The sequence below is a fragment of the Chelonia mydas genome, chromosome 3 (genome assembly GCF_015237465.2).
Source record: "Chelonia mydas isolate rCheMyd1 chromosome 3, rCheMyd1.pri.v2, whole genome shotgun sequence".
Classification (NCBI taxonomy): Eukaryota; Metazoa; Chordata; order Testudines; family Cheloniidae; genus Chelonia; species Chelonia mydas.
Window position 1 is genome coordinate 150,233,124 of NC_057851.1, and position 13,536 is coordinate 150,246,659.

General features: G+C 44.4%; 1 protein-coding gene across 1 annotated transcript in view; it reads right to left on the minus strand.

Annotated features, from left to right (window-relative positions):
* ALK (ALK receptor tyrosine kinase) overlaps positions 1 to 13,536 on the minus strand; it is a 514,101-nt gene that overhangs the window by 19,414 nt on the left and 481,151 nt on the right. The window contains exons 19-23 of the mRNA XM_027833891.3: positions 11,669 to 11,767; positions 9,378 to 9,564; positions 4,220 to 4,310; positions 2,194 to 2,258; positions 1,069 to 1,198 (exon numbers count right to left, since the gene is read on the minus strand). Coding sequence (XP_027689692.3) covers positions 1,069 to 1,198; positions 2,194 to 2,258; positions 4,220 to 4,310; positions 9,378 to 9,564; positions 11,669 to 11,767 — 572 coding nt within the window. The remainder of the gene's footprint in view (positions 1 to 1,068; positions 1,199 to 2,193; positions 2,259 to 4,219; positions 4,311 to 9,377; positions 9,565 to 11,668; positions 11,768 to 13,536) is intronic.

A 13,536-nucleotide genomic window follows, 5' to 3' on the forward strand; every position in this document is an offset into this window, starting at 1 on the left:
CATCTTTTTGTTCTGTGTTTATACAGCACGTAGAACAGTGGGGTCCTGGTCCATGACTGGCGCTCCGAGGGGCTACTGCAGTTCAAATAAATAAAACAACAACAACAGCTTTCAGTCCCTACTAAGCAGTATTTGAACTAGTGATCCAGCGATGAAAGGCTTGCTCCCTTAACCAACCCTCTACACAAGAGGGTTGGAGACTTTTTAGCAAGATTATCTGGTGGACACCTCGCCTCCCATTTGCTGTCACATTGTAGCCTTGTGGCAATTGTGGACATGGCAAAGTGCCATTGGGGAAGGATTTATGTGATTTAAGGGGCTCTGGTGTGATAAATGTTACATATTTTAAAAAAACAGTAAACCCTACTCTCTGCTTTTCTTCCCCCTTCCCATCTGATCTGTTCCTCTTCCTCCCCCTCCTCCACGGACATGCTGCTCCTTCACCAACTGGCCCATCTCCCCGGTCCCATGGGTATATTATCTGGCTGCCTTGTGTCCCCCTCTTCCTTACATGTTCCTCTCCTGGAGTTGTCTGGCAGCTTCAGACCCACTGGTGGCTCAGGTTCCTGACTCAGGGTGGCTTCTCTTTCTCCTCCTTTCATAGAACAATGGACTTTATCAAAGGCTAGCTAGACTGGCTCTGCCTCCTAGTATTCAGAGAGCCTGGAGACCTGTAGAAGTGACTGGAAACTAGGAAAAGGATTCAGCACGATGTGACCAGCCAGCTCTCTGCAGGCCACCAGCAAGTGCTCTGTGGATCACACATGTCCCTGGAATACAGTTTGGGAACTGCTGCTCTAAAGCATCCAGTCTCTCAGAAAATAAACAGGTTCTAATTATGTGGACACAGCATGTTATTAGGGAAAAATTACTGGTGGCCATTCCCAATTATTAATAGATCAGTGGTGTGAGCGTGCTTTAGTTTAGCTACTTGTAATGCTTGGAGAGCTCTTAGGAGAGGAGCCAGGAAGAATACCAGTGCAGTTAAACAAGGAAGAAATGGCAGGGAGAGTAAGGCACAGGTTGCAAAGCTAGTGGAGAAAGATAATTCCCCCCATCCCACCTTACCGGTCGAGGCCGCGTCTCCCTCAGGAAGGATTTCAGGTCCCCTCCAGCCATAAGCTCCAGGAGGATGAAGCGTGGCAGTGCCTGCAAGCTGACCCCAATACAGCGCACAATGTTCTGGTGGTTGAACTTGCTGCAGAGAAAGCGAGACTAAACTGAAGGGCAGCTTTGAACCAAAAGGCACCTTGATGTGGAGAGTCAACTTGCCCTACCACAGAGAAGCTGGTTATCCAGAGGAAACAATGTAGCTGAAGGGGTGCTGAGCCAGTCAAAGGCAGGTATGGTCTGTGATGCTACCAAGTCTAAGGTATCACCGTTGGTAGACCTAATTAGCAACACTACTACTTTGAAGACACTGGCCCCAGTTCTCTGTTAGTCTGTCTCTGTTCTTGGAGCGGGAACGGAGGATGGGAAGGATGGCTTTCAGTCCCCTTTGCACTCCCTATATTCTGGGTCTGGCACAGCCTATGGGCCCTGGGAAGCAGAGAACAGCCACAATTCACTGTGCTGTGGGCATGCGCCCTCCTCACCCACATCTTCTACCTCCCCTCTGACTTCCCTATGCCTGGGACTGGGAGTAGGGTTGCTCCAGCAGCAATACACAGACATGGGAGTCAGTTGTATAGGGGGTATTACCCAGGGTCCTGATGCCACCGTTTTCAATGCCCCTTCGTGTCCCCAGCTCTTAGTGGAATGGAAAATTGGCGGTCTGGGATCTGTGACTCTGCCACTGACTCTGTGTGGTCTCTGTGTGGCCCAATCTAAGACAAACAGGGCTGGATCTTCTCGTGTGCTGAGCTCCAGGTGAATGGGGGAGGTAATTATGCTTGAAAACTAGGGCCTCGGTGTTCCAGGTTGGGCACCCAGACCTTAAAGCATCTAAATTCAACGGACCGTTTTAAGAACATTAGCGTCAACCTTTCTGAGCATCAGTTTCACAATCTGATTTTTAAAAAAGAGAGAATAGTGCCCACCTGCCATTGTCAAGCACTTTGATAGCTTTGGGTGAAAAGTGCAGTATGAATGTTTTAACATCATTATACATCACAGAGCACTTTTCATCTTATAGGACCTGTGCTTTGCCATGCATAGCCCACATAAGCCCTTGGATACCTTTTATTAACACACCTGATAATAAGAGCTTCCATGAGGAAATCCAGCTCATCTTGCTCTGAACACATCTCTGGCAATGTCTGGAAAAGACCGGACAAGAAGGGAGAGAGAGGTTTTAGTCTCATGATTGTAGAATCCCAGAACATACACAGTCTGCAGCGATCCCCTTCTCCCCACAACAAACTCTCACACCAAGCTAACTAACATGCCATTTTCAGACTGGGTTGTGAAGCCCTGTTGGCAGGCATGGGGGATTGGCCATCAGATCAGAACATTGGTCCATCAAGCCCAGTATCCTCCTCCTAGCAGTGGCCTATAGCCAGATACTTCAGATGAAGAAGAAACACCCCATAATGCAAACAGTTAATTGCACAATGTTGTACATATTGGGGACTCTATTGTGTTGAGTGTGATATAATGCCTAGACAGATTCTTTCCCGACCACTACAATCAGCTACTGCTGTACTGGAAATCTGCATCTGATGCTAGTCACCCTGATTTCAAGGATGACGTCAACAATCATAGTTTGTACTAACGGGTCCTCGGGTGACTCCACAGACCAATTTGGGAAGAACAACATTTCCCACACTGGCCACAGAGCCATTTGCCTAGCTGTGCTGCTTGCTGTTTTCGTGCTTGGCACTATGTTTCCAGCTACGCAAAGTGATTCTTCTCAAAATTGTGAACACCCACCCTCATGGCTGTGGCACCATGTAATACGATCAATTGCCAGTTGCTCAAAGGTTGAGTCAGAAATGTTTGTTTTGGGGCAGATTTGGTTTGAGGGTGACTTTGAAGCGTTTCATCTGCCCTCCATGCTTACAATTCCTGGAGCTTAATTGGGAATATGCAACTTGTTATAATAAATAGGTCTCAGGCATATGATTTACATGGACAGTCCATCTCAAGTGGGTGCAGATCAAATGAGCTCAATACCAACCGAACCAGCTTTTGCCAGGAATTCTATATTGGAAACCCAGTCCTGCCATCTGATGCCCAGCAATCCTCACTGGTGTCATAAATGGAAACTGTCAAGATTTTTATGTGCCATTGATAACAGGTCCATGTTTTTCAACCACAGAGCAAAGTTTTGAGGACAACAGCATTATAGACTTTGATTTTTATCTGTAGTCAGATTCCACGTTGCTTCTAGATTTGGTGATGGAGGTAATCATATGCAGCATTGGCTTTCTTAATTCATGTATCCACTTTGTGGGCAATTGTCGCTTCGTTGTCCAACATGCTAGCGAGATAAGTAAACTGTTTGATGGCTTGGAGTGTGGCACCTTCCAAGATCATTGATGGGGCGTGGTAAGGTTGTTGAGGAGCTGGCTAGTACATAACCTCGCTTTTCGTTCTCTGACAGTGAGGCCAAAGTTACAAGCCACCACAGCAAAGTGCACTGGGCTCTAATATCCTCGCTGCTGGAGCTCATCATTACCAGCTATGTGTTAGCTTCATTTACAGCAATGTCAGACATCACACAGAACGTGGTCAGATGGTAATAGATGCAAGCTGACAGCTTGGAAATAAAGTTCTCTGTAATGCAATTTCTCATTTGGATAAGGTTGCATCAGCTGGATTAATTTCTCAGAGATTCTAAAATAAACAATCTTGTTGATGGACATGATGCCTGCAGCACCAGAAGAGACCATGGGAGCATGGCTAGTGGTCGGGGCAGGGGATTGTGAACGATGCAACATGGCCCAAGGCAAAGATAGGGCACTGGACAAGGGAGTCATAGATCATGTACAACAGGCACAGTGATACCTACTGTCCTTTGTAAAGGGCTTTGAGATGTATGAATGAAAAAAGCTATGTAAAAGCTAGGTATTATTACTCTGCCCAAGTGACCCTACGGAAATCATCTCACCTGTTCTGTGCCTTAGTGTCCCCATCTGCAAAACAGGACACAATACACACCTATCTTCTACAGGTGTTGTAAGGCTTAATTTATCAATGTTTTTATAATGCTTTGAGGCCCCTGGATGAAAGGTGCACAAAGTGTTATTTTTGTGATTACTCACATATGGTCGCTTACCTTCACAGCCACCTGTAAGGGACTGGGGTCACTCGGGATCCCCACCACCTGACCTTCATATACTTCGCCAAAGGCTCCATGGCCCAAACCCCTGGATAAACCAGAAAAGACAAGGAGGTTTTAATGCAGAGCATGCACACTGTAATGTTCTGATCACAGGAAACAGAACATGGGTATAGCTTCTATGACAGTAAAATATGAAGAACTGAAACTTCATTCTTGGCCATGCTATTGGTAGCACTCTGCACAGCCATTTGTGGGAACATGGCTTGATTTCCAGTCTCGATTTTGTCTATCTTTGACCTACACTGTAAAAACTGCTAGGGGAGGTGGCCCTCAGAAGTAACAGCTTGTGGATCCTTAATGTATAATAACCCATTTCCAAGTCACTTATAACTCAGAGGAAAATGATGTTGAATGCTTATGGATCAATGTCCTAAAAGATAAAGCACAAGATGGGGTACTAGTAAGTGTCTGCTACTGAGCACCAAATCATACCAGGGCTTTTTATATACCTATCTACATTGTGTAGGAAAAAATTCTACATGATCACGAGAGATTTCAATGTGAGTGACATATGCTGGAGGAATTCTTTATTAGACTTTGTCTTAACAGATAAAGAAGAACTGATCACAAAATTAAAAATTAATGGTAGCTTAGGCACAAGTGATCATGACTTGATCACATTTATCATGTACAAGCAGAATAAAGTCCAGACTAGTAATATAATATATATATATATACACACACACACCTACATACACTATATCTATGTGTGTGTGTGTGTGCACGCGCGCATGTGCGCTTTAATAGGATCAGTTTCATAAAGGTGAAAAGAATGCTAAATCAAATTAGCTGGGAGGAAGAATTTAATTTGAAAAACATGAATTATAATAAAGAACACCTTACACTAGATGCCAAAACAGCCAAAATCACACAATTGAGGAAGAAAGCTGTACTGGTAAAATTTTTGACCTGGTTTAGAAAGGAAGTGAAGGCAGCTATAAAAAAATAAATATAATATATATAATTACAAATGGAAGAAGGAGGAAGTTGGTAGTAATGAATATACATCTGAAGTTAGAAATTGTAGAAAATTGATAAGGGAAGCCAAGGGACACAAGGTGAAATCTGTGGCCTGCAGAGTTAAGGACAAGAAGGATTTTTAAAAAAATATTAGGAATAAAAAGAATCCTGACAATAGTATTGGTCCATTACTAGATGGAAATGGTACAATTACCAATAATAATTCAGAAAAGGCAGAAGTGTTTAATAAATATTTCTGTTCTGTATTTGGAGAAAAAACAGATGATATAGTGATGATAACACTCTTTCTATTCTACTAGTGTCTGAGAAGATCATTGAACGGATTCTACTAAAGTTGGACATTTTAAAGTCAGCAGCTCTGGATAACTTGCATCCAAGAGTTTTAAAAGAGCTGGCTGAAGAGCTTCCTGGACCATTAACATTGATTTTCAAGAAGTCTTGGAACACTGGGGAAGTTCCAGAAGACTGGAAGAAAGCTAATGTTGCACCAATTTTTAAAAAGGTCAAAAAGGATAGGTCTGTCAGCCTGACATCGATCCTGGGCAAGATAATGGAGCGGCTGATGCGGGACTTGATTGATAAAGAATTAAAAAATTAAAGGGAGGTAATGTAATTAATGCAAATCAACATTGGTTTATGGAAAATAGATCCTGTCCAACTCACTTGATATCTTTTTTTTAAAAAATTTGTTATGCTCAAATAAATTTGTTAGTCTCAAAGGTGCCACAAGTACTCCTCTTTCTTTTTTTTTTTATGAGATTACAAGTTGGTTGATAAAGGTAATAATTCTGATGTAATATACTTAGACTTCTGTGAAGTTTTTGACCTGGTACCGCACAACATTTTGATTAAAAATTAGAATGATGTAAAATTAACATGGCATACATTAAAGGGATTAAACACTGGCTAACTGAGAGGTCTCAAAATATAACTGTAAAAGGGACATCATAATTGAAAGGGTTTGTTTCCAGTGGGGTACCACAGGGCTTGTTTTTTGGCCCTATACTATTTAACATTTTTATCAAGAACCTGGGGGAAAAAAAAATAAAATCATCACCGATAAAGTTTGCAGATGACACAAAAATTGGGGGAGTGGTAGATGATGAAGAGGACAGGTCACTGATTCAGAGCAATCCAGATCAGTTGGGAAACTGGGCGCAAGCAAACAATATGCATTTTAACATGGCTATACAGTATGTAAATGTGCACATCTACGAACAAAGAATGTAGGCTGGGGAACTCTATCCTGGGAAGCAGTGACTCTGAAAAAGATTTAGGGGGTCATGGTGGGTAATCAGCTGAACACAAACTGCCAGCGTCACACTGTGGCCAAAAGAGCTAATACAATTCTGGGATGCATAAATAGGGAAATCTCAAGAGGTGTGTTTTACCTCTGTATTTGGCACTGGTGCAACCACTGCTGGAATAGTGTGTCTGGTTCTGGTGGCCACAGTTCAAGAAGGATGTTGATAAATTTGAGAGGATTCAGAGAAGAGCCATGAGACTAATTAAAGGGTTATAAGACAGGTGTTCTAGTGATAGACTCAGAGAGCTCTCTCAAACAAAGAGAAAGTTAAAGGTTGACTTGATTACAGTCTGTAAGTACCTACCTGGGGAACAAATATTTAATACTGGGCTCCTCAATCTAGCAGAGAAAGGTATGACATGATCCAGTGGGTGGAAGTTGAAGCTAGACAAATTCAGTCTGGAAATAAGGCATACATTTTTGACAGTGAGGGTAATTAACCACTGGAACAAGTTACCAAGGGTCATCTCCATCACTGACAATTTTAAAATCAAGATTGGATGTTTTTCTGAAAGCTCTGCTCTAGGAATTACTTTGGGGGCAGTTCTATGGCTTATGCTATACAGGCGGTCAGACTAGATGACCACAATAGTCCCTTCTGGCCTTGGAAACTACGAACTATGCCCAATGAAGCCAATCTACTGGAGTTAAAGTGTTGGCACAGTAGTACATAGCATTGTCCTCTTACACTAGTACAAGAACAGTTTTTAATTTCAGTTTACTTGCTGTGTAACTCAAAAGTGAGCTAGAAAAGATGGGCCTATCATGGATACACTGTTCATTTGATAGTCATACTCTAAATTTGCTAACAACTCCTCATACAATTATATATCTCACTTAAAGAAAGCATCAGACGAGAGGCTGTGTAGTACAGCGTGCTATGTAAGTGCTAAAAATGGTTACTGTAGATGTTAACAAATTATGAAGAAGGTTTGAGGTTTAATTATGAAACAAGATAGAGAAAAAAGCAAATAAATAAATATTACACTCCACTAATGCACATTTTCTCCATTGTGCTCATTATAGAAGTTTTGTGTCACTGCTTATTCTGGTTTTCAATTAATGAAAGTTAAAGCACTAAGTGCAACAGCCGCCACATCACATGGGCATTATGGGCTCAGCTCCACAGCATAACACCACCACGGTGAATGTAGCGGAGATGGAAGCTGCTGGACTGACAGCGCTGGAATCCCCTCTTCAACCACGGAGGGGTTCAGCTTTGGCAGAGGCAGTGCAAGCCCTCCCCCGATACTCCTGTTCCTCAAATCTGACATGGAGGGGGCTTTCTAGGGGTGCTGTCTTGCAGGGGGATGCCGAGTCATTCACTTATATGGCACTGGCTTGAACCAGGCCCGGACTGATGGCCAGATTGAATGGCTGCTGGGTGGTCTGCATTCCATTAAGCAGGTGGCCTCATTCCAGTTCTAAATGACACCTCTGTGGATGGTCTCAGCAGATCATAGAGAGTGAACTCCCCAGATCATGGTCCCTCCTAGATAAGGTGAAGGTACATGCCTTGTGGGCGAGGGTGGGAAGCTTATGCTATTGTTGTCCATGCTGTACCTGTTCTGTAGATACAGTTCAACTTAGAGTGGCTTTACTCTTTGCCAGGATAAAGAACATTACATTCTCTGACTGTCAGGTGTCAGCCCTGGCAGCTCACCCACACTGCAGAGTCAAATTGCCTGTGGCTTGACTGAAGATATCAATTATTCCCAATAAGTGTCAGCCTGAAACATTGTTCTCTGCAACACTGACTCACCCTTTGTAAAATGGGGATATAAAACCGAGCTCTATGGCTCATAAACCTATCCCTCCCCCCCCATCAATTCCCAGCTGCTTCCTTTACCCTCTGTGGCTTGATACAAACTCAGTGATCCCATCACAGCCTGTGTGACAAAAGCATTTGGCAGCACACAGCGCACTGGGAAGTCCTAACTTGTGAACAGTGAGGTATTAGATATGACAGAAGAGCCCTGCAGTACCTGACAACACAGTGAGGGTGGTAGTGGATGTTGTGGGCTTCATCTGTTGTATCTCAGGGAGGATTCTGGAAATACAAGCTCCTGAATCTCCCACACCCTCCTGCTTCTTAATCCTGTCTTTTGGCTTTGTGTCTAGGATCATGTAATATCAGAGTCACATCATATCCTCTATGGGGGAGGACTATCCTACAATAGCCGCGGGGTTGGACTCGATGATTCTGCAGGTCTTTCCTAGAGATGATCCCCAACCCAAGCCCCCCTAATCTTTTTAAAAGTTCTGTTCCAGATCTTAATATGGCTCAGGCCCATGGATAGACTTCCCCATCTCTGGCTTTTATAGTACAAATCCCACTGTCGGGTAGCATCTAGATTCTCATCACTCACCGCCAGGAATACAGTCACAGACTTCTAATGAACCTTCTCCAATCCTCATGCTCCCCATATTACATCAGTTAATATTTGGTCTAAACACCAGGGGTATGCCACAAAGTGTTTGAGAGCCTGGAAGAAAGATGCCTGGGGTCTGAATTACTGGGCTTCATGGTTATAGCTCTTCAGTTCCTTCTAAAAGACAGAAGATGAACAATGAGCCTATGAAAGGCTAAGAAGACCAGTCCCCACAATGGTCATGGAATACCCTACCCGCCATAGCTCTTTTGTGTGTCCAAGAGTAGGGATAGGTGTGCGAATGTATAGAAAGAATGAGAATGTGAGAGAGAGATTGTGTGTGTGTGTGTGTGTGTGTGTGTGTGTGTGTAAGAGACAGAGTGTATACGAGTGTATGGGGTGAAGTATGGGGAAGGCAAACGGATGAGCTTACCTTATGAGGGAGATATTTTTCCGAGACACCTCTTTGAGATCACTGATGGAGGTGGTCTTTCCTGCAAAGCAGTAGTTGGGATTGTAGTCCGTCATAATAGTGGAGGTGCGCAGCCTGCTCAGTTTGTACTCAGGGCTCTGTAATTCCAACTGCATAGCTTGCAGCTCTTGATGTTTCCGGCGATACACTAGAAATGGAGCACAGTGAATCAGAGAGGCAGACTGCCCTGTGAACATGAAGGCAACCAATACAGAACATATGTGCTGAGGAACTGGTCTAGTGTTCAGACTCCAATAAATCAAAATAAATGGGGGCATTGTCAACCATCTGTACTTCGCGTACATGCAGAAGTCTAGGTGCTTCTCCAAAGCTCAGGCTGAATTTATCCAACTTGTTCGGTTTAGAAATTAGACTAAGAACAAGCTCACTTATGAGTCTTCCAGTATTTCTTGATTTGAAGAATAGGGTGAAATCCACAAACAGTGAACTCTGAAGTAACAAATCTGTTTTGTTAGAGATTGTCTGGGCTTCAAAGTATCCAGATCCAACTTTCCCAGAGTTCAAGGGCATTTGGATGCAGGGTTTTGGTTAAGAGCCTAGCTTATGAGGAAGTTGAATAAAAGTCCATGCTTAGTTGCGTCGTATCACAATGTTCACACTGAAATCTCTTTAGAAGTAAAATCTCTCCCCTCACAATGAAGTTATGTAAATAAAGTGACTTCAGTTTATGAAACTCCCTCTTGATTCCCATAAGCATGAAGAGAATCTAGCGTGTAAGTGTAAAGTTTCTAAAGACATCCATCCACTTGATCAAATGTTTCTAAACCTCAGGCATGGTTCAAATTTGGGGGAATCTGAAATCAGTTCTTATAGTCTCAGAATCAATTCACTTAGCTGTTACGTTAGCTTTCCATGCCTGTGAAAGACAGGCATTTCTTAGGAAATCACAGACCAAAGCTAGTCTTGCTGTGAAAGTAATTCGAGTTGCACATGTAAGTTTACAAAGTAGGGCCCAAGCATGGACAGGCCCAATAGTAATTTTGCCACTGACTTCAATGGGAGCGAGACTGGGCCCAAAGACTGTGGCTGTACTGGGTCCTATGTTGGCTCTGATAGATAAGTCACTGAGAGGAAGAGTTTAAGGGGAAAACATCCACTAGCAAAGGAGGATGGGTTTAATGACTTATTATCAAGCCCTCCTAGTTCTCCTTTCACCTTATCATTGCTCTTGCTTTGATTGCTTGTGCTCTCATTCTGCTCATGAGAATGATAGGAATGGCCAGAAAGAATTTGGTTATTCTTCTATTCACTGAAAAGTAATTAGATCCTTAAGGGGATACTGTCAGAACAGAAATTGTACATCTGAAACCATGTGTATGTATTAATAGCAACATCTGAAATTCTTAAACTGAAATAACTACACAAATCTAATTTACTAGTCACCATCTGACCTTCTGTGTGTGTGTATTTTTAAAAAGCATTTCCCTCAGTGTGGACAATGGAAAGACTGGCTAGTTTGAATAACTGGTTCTCATGTATTAGCACAATAATCCTGATATGTTTAGAGTAGGAATATAGGCATGGGATTGTTTAAATAAAAATTTAAAAAAAGTTGTAATCAAAATTTTGACAAAGGCCATGAACATCCATGTCTTACTATACCATAATTTGTAAAATTGGAATCTAGGCCAAGGTTTTCAAACTTGGGTAACTAAATGTAAGTACCTAAATACATATTGTCGATACCCTAAACTAAAAGAGGACTGATTTTTTTTGAAAGTGCTGAGCACTCACAGCTCCCTTTAAAATTAGTGAAAATTGGATATTGTGGTCTGACATTTTTACACCCCAAACCACACAACAGTCTCTCTTTAAGGATGCAATCATGAGAAGTATTACAATGCTGCAGTCAGTCACTGGAAGGACCTTGCCACTAGCTAGTAAAGAAAAGGAAGACAAAGATGGTATTTTAATTATACCTGGATATCCATTTGCTGCCTGGTGAAATATAAAGTGTAAAACTATTGCTCAAACTAAATCCCCCCCCCCCCACACACTTTTTCAACTTTCCCTTCACAAGGAAAAATGTCCCTAAATTGGTTGTTTTGCTTAAAAACATTTATCAAAAAAGAAAACAGATGAGTTTTCATTAAAAAAAAAAACCCAACACAGCTTAAAGCCTGAGTCCTCATGCCAATGTTCTTGGCTCTGCTAGAAATGGCTTAGGTGAGAAGCACAATATGCTGCAACTTTTGCTGCTCTATGCACATTTCGCTTTATGAGACACTCACCTATCATGATCCCGGAAAAAGCCAGAATGAGGGCAGCAACCAGTGCTGAAGTCACGACAGACAAGACCAAGGAGAGGGGGAGATGAGCCACGGGGTCAGCTGAAAGAGATGCATAAGGAAGGGGGAGTTACTTGTTTTAACTGATCTCCCTATGGTCAGGCCAGCCGACAGCAATTCCGGGCCTCACGGCAGGACAGTCAATGGGCCCCCACGGACGCACAAGCCCCAGATGCGGTCCGCCTGACTTTTGGGCGGTGCTGCTCCTGTGCTGGCTGGTGCCCAGCAAGCTGCCGCAAACACTGCTATGCGCGCTCTTCCGGCACGGCCAGGGATTGCACATGCCTGCCTGGTAGGGCCGCCAACTGTCTAACTGCGCAAACCCAAAGCACCTTGCCCCACCCCCTAGCCCGCCCCTTCCCTGAGGCCACGCTCCTGTCCTGCCCCTTCTGAAGCCCCACCACCTGCTCACTCCATCCCCCCTCCCTCTGTCGCTCGCTCTCCCACATCCTCACTCACTTTCACCAGGCAGGGGGTTGGGGTAAGGGCTCTGAGAGGGAGTTTGAGTGCAGGAGGAGGTGAGGGGTCAGGCTCTGAGAGGGAGTTTGAGTGCGGGAGGGGGTACAGGCTCTGGGAGGGAGTTTGCATGTGGGAGGGGTGCAGGTTCTGGGAGGGAGTTTGTATGTGGGAGGGGATGTGGGGTGCGGGCTCTGGGAGGGAGTTTGGGTACAGGGTGCTGGCTCTGGGCTGGGGTGCAGGAGGGGGTCAGGGGGTTGGTGCTTACCTCGGGTGGCTCCCAAAAGTGACCTGCACACCCCTCTGGCAGCGGCTCCTAGACTGGGGGATCAGGGGGGTCTCCGCGTGCTGCTGCCTGCAGTTCCCTGCCAATGCGAGCTGCGGAGTCAGCGCTCAGGGCGGGGGAAGCGCGCGGAGACCCCCTGTCCCCCCAGGGGCCGTAGGGCCGTTCCATCTGCTTCTGGGAGTGGTGCAGAGTGAGGGCGGGCAGAAAGCCTGCCTTAGCTCCGCTGTGCTGAACTGCTGGCCGTGGCTGGGGGCCTCTGGGCCCTTTTAAATCGCCCAGGCCCCTGGGCAATTGCCCCCTTTGCCCCCCCGCCCCATCAGCGGGCCTGCCTATTGTCATTTTTTAATGTAATATTTTTTTCTGTCCCTCCTCCCATTCACTCCATCTGTCGCTCTTGCACTGTGGGAAACAGAGGAGAACCTCTGCTGCAATCAAATCCCAGATCTCTGACTTCCAATGGCTCATTGTTTCACTTTCCTCAATTAAGTTTGAACCATAAAAACAGATGGTTTCCTATCAGGAAATTAACACACACACTCACTGGATATGAAAGCAAGGCCATAAAAATAGGGCCGGGGTGGGAGTGCGGGGGTAAAGTTAAATTGTCGAGCGGCCTGAGTGCCACCATCAATGCGAAGTCATAGGGAAAGCAGGATGAGGACAAGTGCAGTATATCATCTGCTAAATGCACCCACTCTTAGGCAGAAAGAACAGCTGACTATTGGTAGGGAAAACCCTACTACATGGATACAGTGTTAGATGGTTTGTAACATCCCCCCGCAATATCTACCATTTAATAATACTTATGGAGCACTTTCCAATCAGGGATCACAAGGCAAACGATGACCATCACCACACCCATATAAATACATCTGACTATCCCCATTTTACAGATGGGGAGACTGCAACATAAAGAGGATGAACAATTTCCCCAACTCAGTGGCAGAGCTGGGAATAGGACCAAGAACCCTGGCTTAGAGTTCCTCGCTCTACCTGCTGGACTCAGTACCTCTTCTGAACGTACATATGTGGGGAAAGCCCAGAACTGGAGCTCTGAGTGTAAGCAGGG